General features: G+C 46.2%; 1 protein-coding gene across 1 annotated transcript; it reads left to right on the forward strand.

Annotated features, from left to right (window-relative positions):
- Window positions 1-692: 692 nt before the first annotated feature.
- On the forward strand, window positions 693-18,830 carry LOC137231098 (macrophage-expressed gene 1 protein-like). The gene is made up of 5 exons (XM_067751656.1): window positions 693-768; window positions 2,767-2,883; window positions 8,565-8,701; window positions 16,555-17,136; window positions 17,247-18,830. Exons 1-5 carry the CDS (start codon window positions 693-695, stop codon window positions 18,828-18,830), a joined length of 2,496 nt encoding a protein of 831 aa, XP_067607757.1.
- The last annotated feature ends 4,625 nt before the right edge of the window (window positions 18,831-23,455 follow it).

The following is a 23,455-nucleotide window of genomic DNA, read 5'->3' on the forward strand; positions in this document are numbered from 1 at the left end:
CAAGTTAAGTCCCATCATTTTGCCTTTCCAGCAGCTATTAGGATACACAGCTTAAAAAAAAAAGGATTTGCAGAGACATTGCAATTTCTCCTAAAAATTTCTCCTCTTTAGATAGCGATTGTAGTTTAAGAGGGAAATTTTTCCATCAGTTACACTTTTTTTTAATGTTCACATTTATTTCAAATGAAAAAAAAATTATTGCAGTACAGTTGATCTACAATATTGTGTTAGTTTCAGGTGTACGACATAGCGATCCAAACTTTTTACAGATTATACTCCATTTAAAGTTGTTACAAAAGAAGAGCTGCATTCCCTTGGCTGTACGGTACATCCTCGCAACTTATTTATTTTATACACGGTAGTTTGTACCTCTTCATCCCCTACCTCTATTTTGCCCCTTCCCCCTTTCCCTCTCCCCACTGGTAACCACCAGTCTGTTCTCTATATCTGGGAGTCTGCTTCCGTTTTGTAATATCAGTTCCTTTGCTTTATTTTTCAGGTTCCACATATAAGTGATATCATACAGTATTTGTCTTTCTCTATCTGACTTACTTCACGAAGCATAATACACTCCAGGTCCATCCATGTTGTTGTAAATGGAAAAATTTCATTCTTTTTATGGCTGAATATTATTCTACACCTGTTACACTTTTATTAAAGTTGTTGCCCTTATCTTATGTCACTACTACGCCATGAGCTCCTTGAGGTCAGCAAGCTGTGTCCCGTCCCTGTGGGTCTTCCTTCCTTTCCTGCAGCCCCACACCACCCGTAACCTAGCACACTCAGCAGAAACGTGCAAAGAGAAGGTGCTTAGCAACAAGTGACGGGGTGGTGGAGAGGAAAGAGACTCATCCTCCAAAGCTCTCTGATACGTCTGTTGATTGAGGCACATATGGCGATTCAAGAAATAATTGGGGGCTTCCCTGGTGGCGCAGTGGTTGAGAGTCCGCCTGCCGATGCAGGGGACACAGGTTCGTGCCCCGGTCCGGGAAGATCCCACATGCCGCGGAGTGGCTAGGCCCGTGAGCCATGGCCGCTGAGCTTGCGCGTCCGGAGCCTGTGCTCCGCAACGAGAGAGGCCACAGCAGTGAGAGGCCCGCGTACCGCAAAATAAAATAAAATAAAATAAAATAAAAAAAGAAATAATTGGTTCAGATGCTAACATTAAAAAAGAAAAAAAAGGTCATTTTGATAATCACATTCACATTTCTCTTGAAATCTCAGATCTGGCCAAACGAGACCTTCTGCCCACAAGGCAACAATCAGAGCTCAATACGTTGCCGTCCCCTTGAGTGTGTCACATACTCTCCCGAATGCCATTGAGTGAAAGCCAGCCCGCCATACCCGCATCACTATTTACATCAGCTGCTTGTCACCAGGAGGAATGTGAATTTCCTCCACTCCTGCCCTGGAGGAAAATCTGACATGAGTCCAGTTGAAGTCTTCTAAATTTACCTGCCTTTTTTTTTTTTTTTTTTTTTTTTTTAGTTTTCTGCCCCTGTCAGGTTTTCTCCTGGTCATGACATTTTTGCAATACATTATGCATTACTGTTTTATTATTTGCTCACTAGAGAAGGTCAGTTTGCCCTTTCAGTTGCTCTTCTTTTGGAAATATCAGCCTAAAACAGAGCAAAGGGCAATTTTAGGTAAGCAAAAAAAAAAAAAAAAGAGTTTATTTGGGAATAGCAGAAGAATTGCATTTCAGGACAAGCAAACTATGGTTAAAACATAGACAAGTCCAGGGGCTTCCCTGGTGGCACAGTGGTTAAGAGTCCACCTGCGATGCAGGGGACACGGGTTCGTGCCCCGGTCCGGGAGGATCCCACATGCCGCGGAGCGGCTGGGCCCGTGAGCCGTGGCCGATGAGCCTGCGCGTCCAGAGCCTGTGCTCCACAACGGGAGAGGCCGCAGCAGTGAGAGGCCCGCGTACCGCAAAAACAAACAAACAAAAAACATAGACAAGTCCAGAGAATAAAAGAGGAGAGCATTCTTTTATAGAGGAAAGGAGAAAGTTGGGAGGGGTTATTCTAAACAAAAATTCATTGGAGGACAATGAGAGTTCGAAGTGGCGGAGGATCTTATTGGTTGCAGACCAGGGGAGCCTGCGTTGCTGGGTAAGAGGAAATCTTCCTTCTTCCTGCTGAACTATGCAAGCTGTAATGAGTAGCATGTGCATGAAAGCCCTCCCTTCATGGCTTCCCAACTCCAATTTTGAGTTCCCCTTAACATATTCTCACACTAATGACATGCCAGGTCAACTACAGTGACAGCATAATGACTGCATTTCCTACCTGGAGCAATTAGCCCTAACCCAGACCTACTGAGTTTGTGGTTCAATTTTCAACGCACATTTTTCCAAGAGAACAGGTTGCAAAAATCAGGTCTTGGCAGTAAAGCATCATTTATTTATTCTGCATCAGTGTTAAACAAGACTCAGCTCACCAGATTCTGCAGACTAAATGTACACCAACGAAATGCCTTTTACCTGGAAAATAACTACAAAGGCTGGAAAGCTGGACGCATAGGCCTTATGCAGTTTACCCAAATCATACTTGGCCAAAAGAAAAGGGAGTCTTCATGTGTGGTAACCTGAGATTTTCAGGAGAAGTGGAGCGGGGGAGGTGCGGATGCAATCTCTACAGAGGCTGTGATGCTGTGAATCTTTGCATAGGTCAGACTCATGGTGTTGCAGTCATAATTTAGAAACGTGCAAATTTATGCTTAGTCCCTCATCTCCTCCTCCTCTCTTTATGCTTCTCTCTCAAGGATCTCAGGATCCTTATGTTGCCCAATCTGCTAAGCGTGTGCAAAGTTACAAATTCCTCCCCAAAACAGTCACATTCCCTCGGAATAGCTTATTTGGGGACTATGAAGGGGAACACGGTAAAAAGAAGATTCTATCTTTTCAAATGCATGAGTAGTTAGTGGAAATAAGGGTAGTGCAATTACCAACAGAAGTGGAAAACTTCACCAGTGGAATCCTCCTTATCAATTTGGAGACCATCTTAATGGTCCCAGAGAACTCAGTGATGTTGCTGGAGCCCTGGACCATTACACGGGATGATTTTGAGTCTCCCTTCTCCCAGCTCTTCTCATTTCCTTAATGTTTCTTGGTCCTTTCTCTAGATTAATGTTTCAGCCAAAATGCTTGCCTTAGATGGTATCCAGATGCTTAGAACATTGGAGAAATCCCTGAGGGGAAAAAAAACCCTGAGTCCATGAAGGTAAAGATGGGAGCTTCTATGGGCGAGTATGAAGCTCAATCTCTATTGTGATACAGTCTATGGGGGCCAGCATCCCATGACTCATGCATGCCCTTTCACCTTAACCTCATAATATTCCTGGAAGGAGACACCAATATTCAAAGATTATGAATAGGGGGGCTGAGGCCTGGGAAGGATGAGCAAAGACTAGCAAATAGTAGAGCTGAGGTTGGCCTGACTCACATTTATCTGACCCTGAAACACTCCAGTCTTTCCCAGATAAGATTTCATGGCAGAGGTGATTTTTACAGGTTATCTCCTCAAATCAAACAAGCGTGCAAACTTACGTCCAAAGTTAGCTTTGATTATTCTCTCAGACATTAGGGAGGATATGCTGACATGGTATTTATTTGAATAGTGTGACAAATCATATCCCGGAATTTTCCAAACAACATACATATGGACATCAGCTACAGTCAGTATTCTGTGGACTAAGGGGGTCACTGGTGGAGACTTCAGAACCATTGGTTCTCATTTGCTCCTCATTCAATGCCTACTAATAGCCAGGTTCTGTGCCAAGCACTAAGGAGGTAGGCGGAGATAAGACACAGATAGGCTGTACCCTTCAGAGTCCTCTAGTCAGAGGGGACAGGGAGGGGCTTCCCTGGTGGTGGTGGTTAAGAAGCCGCCTGCCAATGCAGGGGGCACGGGTTCGAGCCCTGATCCAGGAAGATCCGACATGCCGCGGAGCATCTAAGCCTGTGCGCCACAACTACCGAGCCCACGCGCCTAGAGCCCATGCTCCACAACAAGAGAAGCCCGTGCACCGCATCGAAGAGTAGCCCCCGCTCACCGCAACTAGAGAAAGCCCGCGTGCAGCAACAAAGGCCCAACACAGCCAAAAATAAATAAATAAATTAATTAATTAAAAAGAAAAGAAGGGGACAGGGATAATAAGGAAGTAACAACACTTGTCCATCAACAGATGCATGAATAAAGAAAATGTGGGATGTATATACAATAAAATACTACTCAGCCATAAGAAAGAATGAAATACTGCCATTTGCAATGGACAGACTTGGAGGGCATTACGCTAAGTGAAATAAGTTAGACAGAGAAAGACAAATACTGTATGATATCACTTATATGTGAAATCTACAAATACAACAAACTAGTGGATATAACAAAAAGGAAACATACTCACAGATATGGAGAACAAACTAGTGGTTACCTACCACTGGGGAAAGGAAGTGCAGAGGGGCAAAACAGGGGAAAGGAATTAAGAGGTACAAACTATTATGTATAAAATAAGCTACAAGGATATATTGTACAATGCAGGGAATATAGCCAATGTATTATAACTACTCTAAATGGCATATAACCTTTAAAAACTGTGAATCACTATGTTATACACCAGTAGCTTATATAATATTGTACATCAACTATATCTCAGTATAAAAAGAAAAAGGAAATAACTATACAAATAACTATATAATTGTAACAAGAGCATGGGAGTATACATACAGGCGGCTAGGAGAACGTACAAGTGGCTCCTAATCTCCTCCAGCAGCTGGAGATCAGCACATCCTTTCCTGGGAAAGTTATTTTAAGCTGCCACCTGCAAGAGAAGTAGGGATTGCCTTTTAATTGGAGTGTTTAATATATTTACATATATTATAAGTTAATAATTACATATTAATTTAATAATTAATATATATTTAACTTGTATATATTATATATAATCCAATAATTAATCATTAAATTAATTTAATATATTAATATTAATATATTAAATATTTTAATATTTAATATAGTTACATGTCAGCATTCAAAATAAACAGAAATCAATGAAGGTATCAAACTTGAAGTCCCAGTGAGGTAGATTATTAAAGAATGCTAGAATTCACAAATTTATAGTAGATGAGAAGGACATTCCAAGGAATGTGAAGTTTTCAGGTAAAATTATACCTGTATCTATACCCATTTATCTATTTATCTGATTTATGATTTCTTTTAGACTTGTGCCCAAGATTCCTGAGGGAGCAAGGTGGGGAGACGGGGTGAGAGTGAAAAGTAAGGGAGCTGGCAGCAGAGACTCTCATGCTGCTATTAGTTTTCAAAATATCTGATCCTCACAAAATCCATGTGAGGTAGACAGGTGAGGTGATATTGTCCATCCCTACTGTACATATGTGGAAACTGAGAATCAGGGAAGTGAGGCAGCTCCTCCAATATCACACAGCTACTGGGTGAACTAAGACTTAAAGAATTAAGACTTTAAGTCAGCCTTTGGGGATCCAAAGTTCACTGCTCTTTCAACACAGTGGCTTATCCTGAGAATCTTGCTTCTCTTTCCTTCTCCTGTAGGTTTACAATCCAACTTGGATGAGGTTATAAAAAATGTTGCCTTCACCAAATCAGTTAAGGGCAAGCATGCAGACCATCTTATTTTTGTGAATGCTGAGCTACTGCAGGAACTGTCCTCCTCTCTGCTATATTTAAAGAATTCACCTCCCAGCACTTCCAAACCCAAGGACTCATGAGTTGGTTAATGAACATATGCGGCCATTTCTTTACAGTTTAGGTGGCTGTCCAATCTGGTTAGGAAAATAGAACATTTCTGTAAAGTACCTTCTGGTTTCCTACGGATTTGTACTTTAAAAAAATGAAAAATTTCCTAGGGGACATGCAGTCCCAATATTTATTGGGTGTTATATTCCTGGAAGAGCTTTGATACTTTAAAATTTCACAGGCATTATTTTTCAGATGATGAAAGCAAAGATTCTGAAGGAGATGGTATCTAAGCTGAGAAAAGAGGGGACATTTAAGAGTTGACCAGATCAAAAGGGGATGAAGAGTATTCCAAAAGAAGGAATCATATTTTTCACTTATTCATCCATTCAAGCAGTATTTATTGAGCACTTACTATGTGCTCAGATGCTGGGGAAACAGTACTGAACAAGACAGGCAAAGGCTGTGTCACAATAATGCAGCTGCATTACAGGGAGGAGAGCTGTATACCACTTTGGTCCCTAAGTCTAAGTGGTGTTAGGAAAGACTTGAAGGATGAGTGGAAGCAAGCCAAGCAGAGAAAGATGGGGGAGAGAATGCTCTGAGCAAAGGTAATAGCAAGCAGTGTTCTAGGCCTGAAGCAAAACAGAGCTTAACATATGCACTGAACAGAAAGTACAGGATAATCTGGAGCACAGGTAGGAAGAAGGACATGGTGAGACATGAGGCTGACTAGCTGAGGAAGGAAAAAATTATATAAAGTCTTGTAAGTCATATCAAGGATGTCAGACTATGCTAAAGCTAATGGTTAATGAGAGGCTGTGGAAAGTTACTATGGAAGGTATATTAATCAAGATAGTCTGAATTATATTGCAGTGTCAACTCCAAAATCTCAGTGCCTTAAAAAGACAAAGATGAGGGACTTCCCTGATGGTCCAGTGGTTAAGACTCTACGCTCCCAATGCAGGGGCCCAGGTTCGATCCCTGGTCAGGGAACTAGATCCCACATGCATGCCGCAGCTAAGAGTTCACATGCCACAACTAAAAAATCCTGCATCCTGCAACTAAGACCCGGCACAGCCAAATAAATATATATTTAAAAAAAAAAAAACAGACAAAGATGATTTCTCTCTTGATCACTTTTGCAATTCAGATGGAGGCTCTATCCCATGTATCCCCATTCTGGAACCATTTCAAATGTAGCTGCCCACCATGGCAGAAGGGAAAATCAAAAGGATGGTATATTGTGCATTGATTCTTAGAGCTTTCTACCCAGAAGTGACACACATAATTTCTGCACTATTTATAACAGCCAAGACATGGAAGCAACCTAAATGTCCATGAACAGATGAACGGATAAAGAAGATGTGAGATATATATATATATATATATATATATATATATATATATATATACACACACACACACACACACACATACATGCCACTGTATTATACATGTATTCAATGGAATATTACTCAGCCATAAAAAAGAATGAAATAATGCCATTTGCAGCAACACGGATAGACCTAGAGATTATCATACTAAGTGAAGTAAGTCAGACAAAGACAAATATTATATGATATCTCTTATATGTGAATTTATATAAGAGAATTTATATAAGAGATGTTTAAACTTTCACCCCTGGATGTTACTCGCTGCCTTGGTGAATGAATTTTGGCATTTTTTTTTTTTTTTTTTTGCGGTACGCAGGCCTCTCACTGCTGTGGTCTCTCCCATCGCGGACCACAGGCTCCGGAAGCGCAGGCTCCGCGGCCATGGCCACGGGCCCAGCCGCTCCGCGGCATGCGGGATCCTCCCAGACCGGGGCACGAACCCGTGTCCCCCGCATCGGCAGGCGGACTCCCAACCACTGCGCCACCAGGGAAGCCCGAATTTTGGCATTTTTGTGGGAATGAGAGGAGCCTAAGATTTATGAAGCACAGTATCCAGACCCTCCCCAACTTCTGTCTGCTGGGACCTGATGGGAATCCTGAGACCTGGACCCCGAAGGACCAAACTGAGAGCTGTGATGGAGATGTCATGCCTGAGTACCAAGAACCTTGTCCCGTATCTTCTACTCTCAGATCCAGGCTCTGAATAAACTGAGTTTTCCTATGTATGCCCGTGTGGACCATGACTTCCCAGTTATACGAAAGGTCAGCCAAAGCCTGAAATGGATGGCCATGCCCTGTACATGGCACCTGTGGAAGTGTGTGCCCTTGGAAATTTCTCCAGGAAAAGAAATGATGTCAAATAAAGACGTGGGGGGAGTTCCATGGTGGTCCAGTGGTTAGGACTTGGTGCTTTCACTGCTGTGGCTTGGGTTCGGTCGCTGGTCGGGGAACTAAGATCCTGCAAGCCGCACGCCACAGCCAAAAAAATATAAAAAAGACCTGGGACTGTAGTTTAATGAATGGGTAAATAATGAAGACACTAAAGCTTCTTGCTTGCTTGTGTTTCTGGAGTGCCCAGTAGAGTGTTTTTCACATAGCTGTTGTTCAGTAAGTGTTCTTTAATAAAAAAGGAAAAACGTATTTGATTAAAAGAAATATTTGCTTAATGTAATTTAAGAACCCTCTGAGCAGTTTGGATTCATGTAAAAGCAGTTTACGCAGAGTACACCGATTTCGTTGAACAAATAATATCTTGGGAACAAGACAGTGTGTGCACCGTACTTAAGCCAAGATGAGATTAAAACATCCCTGCAGGTGTAACCTGGACCCTGAGATTGAAATGTGAGATCATCAAGGAGACCAATTTCTACCATGCTTTCATGTACCACTCTAAATATTTTGAATGTGAATACTCTTTTCCTCCTTGAACCATTTCTTCTAAATGAATTCCCAGAATTCAGTGGAGACACTGAATCAAAGGCGGAGTATGAACAACGTCCTGGTTCTTATACGGATGGCCAGAATGCCCTCTGCGGGGATGGCCCGGTGAAACGTATCAGTTTTCCCGCTCCATCCTTCCGTGAACGCCACGTAGGTAGCACCAGGCTGTACAGTAAACACGTGTATGTGGGCGGCACAGGAAAGAATTGAAGGGAGACAGTGATGCCCCCGTTTACAAAGACATGACATACCCTGACGTGTTGAATCAAGGAGAGGAGACGTGCAAAAATAGTTGCTCCGAAAAGTGGAAGGAAATTCTGACACATGTTACAGCGCGAATAAACCTTGAAGACATGAAGCTAAGTGAAATAAGCCAGTCACAAAAAGACAAACACTGTACGGTTCCACTTCTCTGAGGTACCTAGAGTAATCAAATTCATCCAGACAGAAAGTAGAAAGGTGTTACCAGCGACTGGAGGGGAGGGGTGGGGGCGGGGGAATGGTGAGCTGTTTAATGAGCGCAGAGTTTCAGTTTTGCAAGAGGAAACATTCTGGACATTGGTTGCACAACATTGTGAATATACTTAACACTACTGAACTATACAATTAGAAAAGGTAAGGTGGTAAATTTTATGTTACGTGTTTTTTTACCGTAATTGAAGGAAAATAAAATTCATTATAGCTCATAAAAGAGCCTGCCAACTGATGTCTCTTGCTGTCTGCACTGCCCTCTGCTGGTCAACGATGCCCACGACGCAGGGAGGAGCTCTCCCGGCTTTCAGAATAAAATCAACTGCTCGCCACTAGGGGGAGCCTTTTATTTTATTGCTACTCGGCTTTTAAAACTGGCAGAAGTATGCTCAGAGGGTAAAACCTCGATCGAAAGCCTGCACCATAAACCAAGAGGGTTGAAAGCCACCGCCATCCTTCACGTTTTTTCCCCTTACGCTTGCCCCTGTGGTTGTATGCCCACATCCTCTCAAAAGTTATTCCAGCCTCTATCAGATAAACCATAACCCGGTAACTTGAAAGATTAAAAGCTACGATTCCAGGAGAAGGGGGATGGGGAATAAATTAGGAGTTTGGGATTAAAATATACACAGTACTATATATAAAACAGATAACCAACAAGGACATACTGTATAGCACAGGGAACTATATTTAATATCTGTAATGACCTATAATGGAAAAGAATCTAAAAAAGAATATATATATAAAATGGAATCACTTTGCTGTACACCTGAAACTAACACAAGATTGTAAACCAACTATATTTCAATACAAAAAAATTTTTAATAATGAAAGTAATAAGATTAAAAAAAAAATGTAAACGCTCTCAGGGGAATTTGCTGGTGGTCCAGTGGTTAGGGCTCCGCACCTTCACTGCAGGGGAACTAAGATCCCGCATGCCATGCGGCAGGGCAAAAAAAAAAACCCCAAAAAACAAAAACCTCTCAGGATATCAGGATGTATCAGGATAGAGATTTTATCAGCGTAACGCACATTTGATCTACTGGCTTGCAGTGCACATCACAGATTGTTCTGACCCTTGGTGGAGTTTTCCCTAAATTGCTAGTCTCACCTAAAAAGGCCCATTGGCCGCAAAACAGGTTGAATTCATGGAATACTCTTCAGGAGGAGACCAGAAAAAAATCAAAGTTTCCACTCAGGAAGCTGAATGTGTTCCTTTCGACTCCAGCAGGGAACTAGGTGATTTCTGCTTCCCACTGTGGAAATGGGAAGGCAGTTGAGTGAGACAATGCAAAAAGCCCATAAAGGAGTGGTTTTTGAGATAAGGCTTGAAAGTTCATATTTGGTTGACTACTGCTGTGTAACTAGCCACCACAAAATTTACTGGCTTCAAACAATAATTCTTTATCATTCACTCTTCTGTGCTTTGACTGGGTTCAGCCGGGCACTTTTTCCTTCCATGGGAGGTTGGCTGGGAGCTCCTACATAGCCTCCGTGGAGACGGCACGAAGGCTGAGCTAAACCAGGACACTGGCAGAGCAGGCCGTGCATCTCTCCAAATAGTCACATGGTCTCTCCCTCTCTGTATGGCCTCTCCAGGAGAATAGCTGGATGGTTCAGGGCTCTCAGGAGTGCAGGTTTCCGGGTCTTACATTTAGGCCCTAGTGAGGACACCGCTTACTGTCTGCCACATTGAATTAGTTAAAATGAGTCACAGGGCCAGCCCAGATTCACTGCGGGATAGGACCTCACAGGGGCATGAATCCTGGGAGGGGTGGTTAATTGGGGACCATCACTGGAGACTGGTTACAATAACGGTGAGAAAAAGATGCTGAGATATAGAAGGATGAGCAGAGAGAAGAGCCTGGATAAAAGCACAAAGTATCTAAAGACACAAAAGAATGGGCTAAAGTGTATGGTTTGTAGAGAAGAGTCAGTGGACAATTGGTTTGTAAGTGAGGCAACAGTCGGACTACTGGGGACCTTGTACGTTAGGCTCAGCAATTTGGACTTCATTTTGTCCAGTAGTTCGCAAATCCAACTCTGCCATAGAATCTCCTGGGGTCCAGGGAATGCCAGCTCCCCAAATGCCATCGAAAAATAACCAGCTGATGAGACAGGGAGGACTCCATCTCAGCAGAGGTTTGGCAGTGTCTCAGAGAGGGAAAGGCAAGGCTAGAATTAGTGAGAACTGGAAGTTTGGTTTAAGGCAGGTCCCTCAATGGAGAGGAAGGGTTGTCTTGACTAGGACTGGGTAGAGGTCACAACACAACAGTCTAAGGCAGGCAGCAAAAGCAAGACAAGGCAAAGGAGTTGTGCGTTCCTTGAGGCGTTGATGGATATTCTGAAAAGAATAATTAAGCAACTTGTCTAGGCAAGAATCGCCTGGTATAGTAAAATTATGCTAATGAACAGATTGGAATACTAGGTTAACATGAAGAGTAAGCTCTGTGGAGTACAGGTAGTTTGTGTCTCAGAACCTTGTCAAAATACAGATTCTCAGAACTCATCTTCAAAAGTTCCTGTTCAGTGGAACCCAAGAACCTTTATGTTTCACAGGCTTCATTGGGAATCAATGCTATAAGCTGACGGGTAGCAGGGCGGACTGTCCCCAAATATGCTGCTTTGGTATGTTGCTTATTTCAAGCTAAAGGCATTTGGAAAACAGCAAATGCAGGAAGAGGCTTTCTCTGAACTTTCCTTATCTGTCTAAAGAGAAATCTTCCAAAAGGAACTCAATTGTCATAAACCCCCCTCCCCAGGAGCTCAGCATCCAGGGAAGATGTACTACTCAGCACAGGAGAGGAGACTACAGGTCAACACCAGAACCAGATGAACTTTATCACAATCACACCTCCCATCTGTCTTCTAAGGACCCATTCATCTTTCCTAAAAATCACTTGTTCTCCCTCAAGAGGCCTTTGTGGCCACCTCTTCTTTTCCTATTAAAAGGATATTTAAGCCTAAATTCTAAAGGCAACCTCTCTGAGCTATTCATTTCCCCCTGGGTGTCTCCCATGTATACATGAGGTAGACATATTATAAACCTGGTTTTCTCTGGTTAATCTGTCTTTTATTACAGGGGGTCTCAGTCAAGAACTCAGAGAGGTGGAGGGACATTATTTTTCCTGCTCTACAAAGCCGTGAAGCACTGTAGGTTAAGATACAATGATGGCATAAACAGGTTAATTCAGTGACGCTGGTCAGGGTTTTCTAGAGTCTGTATCCACTGCCAGCTTTCCTCATCTCTTCGATGATTCTGGATCTTCTCCAAGCTAAGCTGCAGAGAATACGTGTATCCATCACCAGGTGAGGCAGACCCAGGAAAAACCCACGAGGAAAAGTATCACAGGAAAGGCAGGGGTTGTGCAGGAAGCAAGGATTCCCGGGTGTCTTTGGAAGGAGGGGAGGAGTGGGGACTGGAAGTTTCTTTATCCTTCAAGTCCCTTGGTCAGATGACTCTTGGGCATCGATGGCAGAGTGAGGGTGGGTTTCCACACAGAGGCGACAGGAGTCACTTAGAAGTTTAACCCAGAGTCCCCATCAGCTTGAATTCAGGATGATTGAGTCCTTAAGACTGGAACTTAGGACCCCTGGGCTGCCCCTGACATTGAACACACCAGACTAAAAGTCCCCCAGACTTTTCAGCCTCTCTCGCCCTTAATCGGCATAATCTTGGTTAAATCACCGCGTTCCTCTCCTCCCCCTCACATTCACAGATGTTTACAGAAAAGAAGTTCAAGGAGATTAAGTCACTCATCGAAGATCCCAGAGCCACTAAGTGCCACGCTCTATCCCAAATCCAGTTCTGCCAATCTCCAGCTAACTTCCCCCTCTGCTTCTTTATCATTATTGCCTCTTTCCCTTTGACAGGCAGCATGATTTTTTTCAAGCAGCATGATTACTTGGTCCTTGTCCTTATTTGAAAAATATATACGCAGATAATGCTGCAGTTAATAATGTTGTGATTCTGTTGAAAGGAGTTTCTTCCTCTGTGTTGTTATTTAGGACCACTTTGCATCCTCCTTCATCCATTCATTCATTCATGTATTCCCTCCTCAGATAAGCGTCTAGAAACAAGTAGGGTGTGGAATGAGACTGAAATCAAACAGGACTCTGGAGCTCTCCTGGGTACAAAAGCCCCTCAATGTCCCCTGTTTCTTGTTTGTAGGAAAAAAAATAAAAACAAGTTTTGAGTCTTCTAGGCCTTCCCCAAGTTCCAAAGAGCAGGCTCAGCAGTTAATAGGCTAATATAGTCACAAGACTCCTAGTTCCTCCTGAAAGGCTATAGATAACAATCTGATACACACCTCTCAGTTCTTCTACAGAAACTAAGATCCACCCACCCAGGTGGATGATAGTGACCACCTGCTGACCACAAGCATGTAGACCCCAGACTAGCTGGAACCAGAAGGTTGAGACTCCGGAGACATCGCCCTGTTACTTCACCACCAACCAATCAGAAGAAAGTCACACAACCTGAAGCCCTCATTCCAAATTCTGCCTTTAATTCTTCCCCGAAGACTACTGGGGAGTTCAGGTCTTTTGAGCAGCTCGCTGCCCATTCTCCTTGTTTGGCGTCCTGCAATAAACCTTCCTGCGCTCCAAATTCCTCACTGGTGTCGGGCACACAAACTTGGTTTCGACCATAAGACCCCTACATGCAGGGGCCAATATTTAGCCAGTAACCCCAGGAAGGCCACTTGCAGCTAGTGTCCGTTCTGACTGGCTTCACCGGCAACTTGCAGGGTGTTAAATATTTGGACTGTTTTCTCTGCCTATCTGCCAGGGTAATTGCATGTGTGTCCCCTAGGACTCTCAACTGGAATTGGCACTGCCTCGGGCTGTGAAGCAGGGTGGGGCCTGGACCGAGCCTGGTTGTCAGGACACAGGGACTCAGAGCTGGCCCTGCTACAGTCCTGGCGCACCACACGTTCCCTGGGAATCCATTTCTCCACAGTAAAATCAACATACGGCCTGGTACCACTTTCGCAGAAGAAAACAGTATGTGTCCATGAGCCTGGGTTCACACAAGGAGACATGTCTGGAAGGATATATGCCCACCTGATCACAGTGGTTATTTGTGGGGAATAGAACTGGGTGAAGGAGGACCTTTTCACTTTATCTAATCTCTTGACTCTTCATTTTCCATAACAATCATTTGTTGTGATTTTTAAAAGTGAATAGCTAGAAAAGTCCTAGTTGTTCCTGTTTTGCAGGAAGTCACACTTTTTATCCCTGGTCCCACGGGGGCCTTGACGTCTGACTCAAGGCTGTCCTGCCTGTGTGTTCCTTACGCTGCCTCTGAACAACCGGGGGATGTGAGGGCTGAGCACCGTTTGACCCTCTTAGTCCCCGTGTCTCGGCCAAGGCTGCCCAGGGCTGGTAACAAAACATCATCACGATTTTCCTCGCCCTCCTCTTGCTGGCATCTGATCCACGTCAGCAAAGGCTTAGCCACCATTCAACCAAAGCATGCTTATCTTCTCTTGTATCCACTGCCATAAAACACCCACAAACCTGCCCAAGGTCCTGGGAAAGAGCTATCACCCAACGTGATACATTTCCAGTTGCTTTGAATTTATGACTTGAGGTGTTTGTTCCTAAGTCACAAGCGCGGAATGTGGGAAAGCAGTGTGATTACTTGTCCCTGTCATAGGAAGATACACTGGGGGGGGGGGGGGAAGCTTTACTGCTTTCCCAGAGAACGGGAATTTGCTTCTCTAGCAAATTCTCCATCCTAAACTACCTTAGGATAAATAAATGACACTTTTTGATCAAAGAATTGCAAACATAGAGATCAGAGGGAACCACACGGTGGTAGAAAGAGCACTAGACTTTGGATTCAGACCAACTTGGGTGCGAATTCAGACCTTAAACAAGTCACTTAACCCATTTCACTGAATGAACACCCTATTTTGTGCCAGGCAACTTGCTGGGCATCTTACATCCAATAGCTCAAGCCTGAAGAGCTTTGTATTGCTTTCATCATGTAACAGAGGAGGGAAGTGGGACTCAGAGAAGAAAGCCACGCTAGTGGGAGGGCTCAGCTGCTGCGATGACGGAGCCCAGACTCCAGTTCAGATCTTGAGATGTCAAGGCCAGTACCTATTCTTCCAGAAATTACTGTCTCTCCCATACACGATGGGGAGAAAAGACCTCTGCCCCAACCACACCACTGCAAACAGGTGTAACCAGGAGTGATACCACAGGGTTCAGTGATCCCACATGCCCTTTCCAGGAGCCTTCTTTTTTTTTTTTTTTTTTTTTTGCGGTAAGCGGTCCTCTCACTGTTGTGGCCTCTCCCATTGCGGAGCACAGGCTCCGGACGCGCAGGCTCAGCGGCCATGGCTCACGGGCCCAGCCACTCCGCGGCATGTGGGATCTTCCCGGACCGGGGCACGAACCCGTGTCCCCTGCATCGGCAGGCGGACTCTCAACCAGTGCGCCACCAGGGAAACCCCCAGGGGCCTTCTTGAACCCCAAAAGCCCTAGGAGAGACAAAAATCAAGAAGACCCTGACACTGAATAGGAAGAAGAAGCCCTGAGCCCAGATCAGTGGATGGAAACTGTGCTTTGGCATCAGATGAACCTGGATTCGAATGCTCCCTCCCCTGGGTACCTAACTGTGACACTGGGTACTTTCCCTGACTTCTCTGGGACTGTTTCCTAATGTGTAAAAAGAGACTGGTGAGATCTTAGAATGGGATTATAAAGCACTAGCTCAGGGTGTCATTTAGAGCAGCTGCTGATCGCAGGGGCCCTAGAGAGCTCCAAGCAGATGGAAGAGGAGAAAAATTCTTGGGCCCTGGACTGTTTGTGAAGTGTGCTAAGCCCCCTTGAGAAGCTCTGTCCTGCCCATATGTCAGGGCTGTGGAACACTGGCACAGCCATACTTGATTTTTTTTTTTTTTTAGAGCTGCCCTGAACCTGCTCTAGTCCAGAAGAAAGGGGCTCTTTTCTGTAATATCTGCTGAAGGCCCACAAGGAAATCAGCCTGGAGTGAATGTGACCTCCTAGACACAGTGCCCACAGGTCAACTGGGGAAAGGCCCCGTTTTCCTGGGCTACTTCCTCACCGAGGCTGAACTTGACACTTGAAATAATAGGACCCTAACTGCGTCCAGGGGCCAAGAGAGAGGTGGAGACTGAAATACCAGGTATTCAACAGATGAGGTTGGATTTTCTTCGCAGAGATGAATTCAAGAGGGCCTTCGGGCAATTCACCACTCTGATTTACTCTTCCCGGACCCAAAGCCTGGAATTAGTTTCACTCCCCTTGGTGCTTCTGATAGGAGACCTGCCTGCCATTCTTTCCTCTGAAGACTTCAGGAGAGGAACCTGGGAGGGGCTTGAGGTGGGCTGAGTCACTGCCTTGAGGCTCACTTAGCATCAGCTCCCAGGCTGAGAATTCCCCCTCTGCGACCCCAATCCTGGAGGAGCTAAGGCGCAGCAGGCTGCCCAGGCGAAGCTCTCCTCCAGCCATGGCCCTGTGCCTTACCTTGCGCCCTTGCTGGTCCTCCTCTTGGCCAGGTGCGGTGTGATGGGGGAACAGAGGGCGCCGGGCTTCCAAGGCTGCAGGCAGACCCTGAACGTGTCCGTGCTGGGGGCGCTGCCAGGAGGCGGCTGGGACCACCTGCGCAACGTCGAGCTGGGGCTGGTGCTCAGGAGAGACTATTCGCAGTGCCTCACCACCGAGGACGGCGACAGGTGGTCCCGCGGCGGGAGAGTATAGTGGAGACCCGCACGGAGCTCATCGACCACCGGGTCAACGACACTGACACCTGGGCCGCCTCCATCAACGCTGAGCTCTCCTTCCTCCCCGACCTCAATGGTAAGCTCTCCGTGGACTGCCGGAACGTCAGGAAGTACAGCCTGGAGTACCAGACGGTCACGACCAGGGTGCAGATCCGCCATGTTATCTACTCTGTGAAGGCCCCGGAGTACCCCGACTTCCAGCCCGACTTCCTGCGACATCTGCTGACCCTCAGCGACCACCTGGAGAACACCCAGACCCGGGAGGCCAAACACCTGGCGGAGATGCTTGTGCTTAGGTACGGCACGCACGTTCTCACCGACGTGGAGGCCGGGGCTGCCTTGGTGCAGCAGTACCAGGTGAGGCGGGAGCTGGTGGACAGCGAAGCCCGAGACAAGATCAACATCACGTTCGCCGCCTCGGCCTTGTTCTTCCACGCGGTCAACGCTGGGGATGGGGTTTCCTGCAGGTGCAGAGCCGGCTTCTCCAGAACCTCGGGCGGAACCCGGTGGCCTCCAAGATGCACAGCCACGGTGGCGTGCCCTTCTACCCGGGCATCACCCTGCAGAAGTGGCAGGAGGGCATCGGCAACCGGCTGGCGGCCATCGGTAGGTCGGGCCCGCCCCTGCCGGTGCTGCTCCAGCTGGAGACGCTGCCCGAGCTCCCAGAGGCCCGCGTGGCAACCGCGCGTGCGCCAGGTGGCGGCCGCACGTGCGCCGGGTGGCGGCCGCGCGTGCGCTGGGCCATCCACCGCTACTACGCGGTCAACACGCGTCCCGGATGCTTGAAGCTTGGGGCTCCCGTCTTCGACCCCCAGGCCAATGTGGACGATGGTTCTTGCGGAGGCCGCTGCCGCGCCAACTTCAGCTTCGGCGGTGTCTTCCAGGAATGCGAGGCCGTGTCCGGGCGGCGTGCCGATCACCTCTGCCGGGCCTATCACATCCCGAACCCGCTCACCGGCAAAGCCTCTTGCCCGGCCAACTACACGGCCAGCGCCCGGAGCGGCGGGCTGAAGACGTGGAGCGAGGCCGGTCCTGAGTGCCGGCAGCACTGCCGAAGGTGCCGGCTCTTCTTCCGATGCTGCTCGACGGTGTGCGCCATCCATGAGCATCGGAATGCCCTGCGCCTGGCTGCCTCCTGGTGCGCGCCCTCGGGGGCCTCCCTGCCCACCACTGCGGGCCTCCTCTTTGGAGGCCTGTATAGCCCAGGCAACCCAAACCCGCTCACTGGGTCCCAGGCTTGCCCCTCCCACTTCTACCCACTGACACTCTTTGGCGACCACAAGGTCTGTGTCAGTAGCGTCTCAGAGCTGGGTACAGCCCAGGCAGTCCCCTTTGGGGGTTTCTTCAGCTGCCAGGCGGGCAACCCCTTGGCTGGCCTTGTGAAGGGCCAGAGCCCTGGGCTCATGAAAGAGGTGTTCTACCAGGACAGCCCCACGGATTTCCCCATGAAATGCCCAGCAGGGTACAGCCAACACCAGGCTTACCTCAGCCATGGCTGCCAAATCCTCTGCTGCCTCAGGGCTGGGGTCCTCTTGGACAAGCAGCAGGCAGCTGTTAGGATGCCCCCAGTTATTCCCCGTCCCCCCTTGCTCGACAGAAGCATCACCCCCAGGCTCTCTGTCCTGGTTGACTCCAGTGGTCAGCAGGGCTGGGTGAGGCTGCAAGGCTCTGACCGCTGGCAGCAGGCCAATATTAATGACCCATGCCTGTCTGCCAAGCTCTTGAGCCAGGCTGGCTGGGGACCCAGCGTGGGGGCCATTGTTGGCTCCTGGGTGGGTGCCACGGTGGCCCTGGTGGCTCTTGCTCTGGGGGTAAGCTGTGGCTTCAGGTTCTATAAGAAAGGGGGTCACAGGAGGCTGCAGGAAGGCATCCTGATGGAGGAACAGAGGGCCTATGGGGCCACAGAAACCACTGAGAGCCCAGCTTGGTCTGAATGCGTACAGAATGACAAGAATTCTGTCTCGACTTTAACAAAACAGGACTGCTGCATCATTGTTAGTCAGAGCTCTAGCCCCTTCTGTTTCTTCTACTGCCTAGGTAGAAAGATGTAAGATACCTAATCATAGAACTGGCCCCACTTCCTGAAGGTACCAGGACTAAACTGTACTTCCTCAAGCCCGCCTCCAAATCACCTAGCCCAAGCTCAAGTCCTGTAGCAACCTCTCCCTAACGCCCTCTTGCTGAGAGGCGCCCCATTCTCCTTGGTGTGCTCCCATGTTGGGTGCCTCCCTTGTTGCAAGGAGCCAATAAACCCAACTTTGTTCAAATACAGCTCTATTCCTGGTGTTCTCTGCTGGAGGGGTGGGCGAACAGGGGAGACAGTATCAGCATTGACCCCAGGACATATTATGTAGCTTTGAAGTTAGAATTTTTTTTTTTTGTAACTGTTATAAAATTCATTCTGTCCATTTGTTTTCCCAGAATCATTGCCTTGAACCCAAAAAGTTTCCTCTTGGGCTTGGTTTAACTCAGAGGGTCTTTTTGTTTTCCAAATAGGACTGACCTACTTGTGGATGATGAAATGAATTAAGTTGTAATCAGCAAAATTTTTTTAATGACAGCAAAAAGTACATTGCATGAAACAGCTATAATAATTATTTTGTGAAATAGGTTAATCACATAAAAGTGCCCATATCCAATATTTTCTTTTTGGCTGAGCCGCGCAGCTTGCGGGATCTTAGGTCCCCAACCAGGGATTGAGCCCTTAGCAGTGAAAGCGCCGAGTTGTAACCACTAACCACTGGACTGCCAGGGAATTCCCTCCAATCATTTTTGATTCACCAAAAAATGCCAGTTTTGTATGGTTTATATGGGATCACAATGTAAGATGTGATACAAACTATCAAGATATGATCACAGTCAAAACACTGGAAAGTCAAGGGAAAACTCTTCCACTCTTCCATTTCATTCTATGTTCCATGAAACTTAGCTTTGGAAAACTAGAGTCGTCACCCCCAATGGAAGAGTTTTCCCTTTGGAGATCCTGTTTCTCTCAAGTACACCAGAGTACATTTTCATTCTTTAACCCAAGACTGCAGTCTCTTGGGATCAGTGTTCAGTTTTGCAACGTTCCTAGAACACAAGCCTCATCGCAATTTAAGCCCAGAGTGTGGGTCCGTAGTTGTCACAAGGACAAACAGGGTGTCACATTAAACCCTAACCTTGGAACCACAGGGCATGCAGGACCTAACCCAAATGGGCCCCTCATGTGTGAATTTTAGAGCCAATTCCAAAGGTAGGTGGAGAGACCCTAGGGAGCCGGCAAGCGTGGCCTCACAGGGTTGACAAGACCCCATTTCCATGACCTGAGTGACCTAAGTGAGTCATTGTTCTTCTTGGTGTTTCATCTACTCTGGCTACAAATTGGAATATATCAGGATCTCGATGAGATAGTGCAAACTCTGAGTCCTGAGAGGAAGAGGCAGTTGAAATCCAAATAACTCTAGATGTTTGAGATCATTTCTCCTACTGGTCTGATACGGGCACATTGGAGCCGACTGTGAGCTAAGAACTGACCGACTAGTGGCTCTCCTGAGCCTTCTCCAGACTCGTGGTCACTACCATTTGTAGAGACTTTTTCTGTTTTCCACAGAACTTAAGGTAGGTAAGTAGTTCTTATGCTATGGATGAGGAAATTGAGGCTCACAGAGGTTGACTTGCCCACAGTCATGTGACAAATAATAAGAATAATAATGGCTAGTGCCTACTACAGACTTAGAATTCATTCTGTGCAAAGATTACTTCATTTATTTCTTTGCTGAGCACAGTAGTAAAGCTATGGGCTTGGTCTGGGTCAAATATGGGCCTCTGGAAATCCCTTGTGCCTCAGTTTGGTCCTCTATAAAATGAGGTTAGCATGTTAAATTCCTAGGTTACTTGAGAAGATTAAATGAGCTAATGGATGCAAAGCACCTTGGAACAGCCTGGCCTTTCTAAGTTTGAAATTGATGTGACACTAACACTTTGGGGTCTTATTTGCCACTGCTTTAAGAGTGGGATACCAGAATCAAATCTGAAAAACTGGCCTCAACTCCCAGCACAGCTGCTAACTACCTCTGTGATTACGAGAAAATTGTCTCACCCCTCTGAGAACTAATCTCATCTATAAAGTGGGGATAATCATAAGACTGATGTCATACATAGTTGCAAGGATTAAATGAGACAATGCAAAGAAATACCTTGGTACAGTGCCTCACAGCTGGCATGTCACAATGTGCGGGACTGGGTACACAAAGTTGTATGATTGGGGCTCACAGTTGAGTGGGTAAGACACCCACAAAACATAAATTACCCATCGTAAAAATGTCATAGAGCTTCAAAGAAAGCATTATGGGAAAATGCATGAGGGTCGCAAATTCTAACTGGGAGGGCGCTAATAATGTTTCTAGCATGGGACGGGACTCTTGTCTCAGCCAGGCCCCTTTTCAGATTTGCTCAGTTCTGCTGGCCCAGGAGAATCCTTTCAACAGAAACCGAATGCCCATTTCTGATGGTCTCAGTTCATTTCCTGGAATAGCCCTCCAGGCTCTAAAAACTGAGCTCTCCGACTGATACGAGCAAGATGGGGATCAGGGCATAATAAAAGATTTTGATGTGGAATAAAGAAGAAAAGGGGCAAAATGAACCATCCTATGAGTAGGGTGGCTATGTAAGCGATCATCGAAATCTGGACCCTGTTGAGACCAAAAGGAGGCACTATAAATAATTATATAGGACATGTCAATCAAAAGATACGTCGCTCCAAGGTGACTGTTTGCCATTGGGCCCAGGTCCACTTTATCACCCTGATCTCCAGCTAGTCTCTCCCCATGATACACATTCCCTGTGCTGATTCCCACATCATGTCAATTCCTGGCTGATGAAATATATATATATATATATATATATATATATATGTATAATTTTTTTTTTTTTTTTTTTTTTTTTTGTGGTACACGGGCCTCTCACTGTTGTGGCCTCTCCCGTTGCGTAGCACAGGCTCCGGACGCGCAGGCCCAGCGGCCATGGCTCACGGGCCCAGCCGCTCCGCGGCATGTGGGATCTTCCCGGACCGGGGCACGAACCCGTGTCTCCTGCATCGGCAGCCAGACCCTCAACCACTGCGCCACCAGGGAAGCCCCTGGCTGATGAAATCTCGCTCATCAATCAAGACTGGGTTCAAAGGTCACCTCCCTGAGAATACACAAGAATACATTTCTGTTCGCCCCCTCTCCCCCTACCCTCACATACTCCTTCAATTTCCCAGGAAGAATTTGTCTCTTACTCCTCCTAACCTCTTTAGCAGCATGTAACTACGAGCCTGTCACTTTGCACGAGTTCTCCTTCCAACCCGCTAATGAGCTCTTTGAGTGGGAGAAAAGGAAGGTGTTGTGTTCATTGCAGTTATTTCCAGAGCTCAGCATCAGGCAGAACACCTGGTAGCTGCTCTACAAGTTTGCTGAATGAAAGAAAACCAGAAGAGGTCTTGGGAGGCCCCAAGTGATTAGACCCAGCTATCAAATCCTTTTAGTTTATCTGCCCTTCTGGGATTCTTAACTGTATTATTTCATGATTGAACAAGTTTTTTTTGTTGTTTTTCGTCTTGAGTTCCTTTGGGTTTTGGTTTTTTTGGTTGCACCGCACAGCTTATGGGATTTTAGTGCCCTGGGATCGAACCCGAGCCCTCGGCAATGAGATCGCAGAGTTCTAACCACTGGACCGCCAGGGAATTCTCATGAATGAACCAGTTTTAAGCCTCATTTTGCCCAGTCTAAGTGCTTGAATAAATACAAAGATAAATAAAACTCAGTTTTCACTGTCTCAAAATATTCTAGGCAAGTAGACAAAAAGTAAAAATAAAAAGGATGGGAGAGGGAGAGGTGGTGGCATGGGGTAACCACCACATCTCCAAGTTCCTTTTAGAGCTCTGAGTAACAGGGTGGACAGCCTGCTGAAATTCCATCCCAGCTGATGATAAAATGGGGGCTGATGGACAACTTGCTGTCACGGAGCTTCTCCTTGGATATCACACAATGTCCCCTCCTGGAACAGGCTTCTCTTGAGCAACTGGGTTGTTGCGATCTTACAGACACTGTAAGTCATATAAAACAAAGAGACCTTTCTCCTTATTTTGACTTCCAGAGAGCCTAGAGCCAAATTTTGGCTCCTTCTTCAACATTCTTGTTGCTAAACTCAACCTTAGTCCCAATTTTTCTGTACTTATATTCCCTCTTGATTAACTCATTTTTCAAAATTTTGTAAGATAGGCATTTACATAAAACACCGTGTATTATTTTTAAAAACTAAAGAAATGGATAACAGAACTGAGCAGTTGTGGAGGAAGATTCACGAGGGTGAACCTGGGAAACCTCTGAGCCCCAGCTTCCAAGCCCTCTCCTTATCCCAGTCGCAGTTTCACTACCTATAGCTTTAGCCTTGGTCCAAATCATCCTGTGGTGTTTGTTCTCTGTACTTCATAGAGAGGGACTGTTGTAAAGCAGATAGTCTCTGGTTATCTCAAGGAGTTCCTGAAAATTTGACAATGAAAGCGAATTTTAAATTTAATTTTAAAACTATGGTGTTGTTTTTAAAACAGGTTGGAAGGGGACTTCCTAGGGGTCCAGTGGTTAAGACTCTGTGCTTCCACTGCAGGGGTCACGGGTTTGATCCCTGGTCAGGGAACTAAGATCCTGCATGC

Source organism: Pseudorca crassidens, chromosome 9 (genome assembly GCF_039906515.1).
Source record: "Pseudorca crassidens isolate mPseCra1 chromosome 9, mPseCra1.hap1, whole genome shotgun sequence".
Taxonomy (NCBI): domain Eukaryota; kingdom Metazoa; phylum Chordata; class Mammalia; order Artiodactyla; family Delphinidae; genus Pseudorca; species Pseudorca crassidens.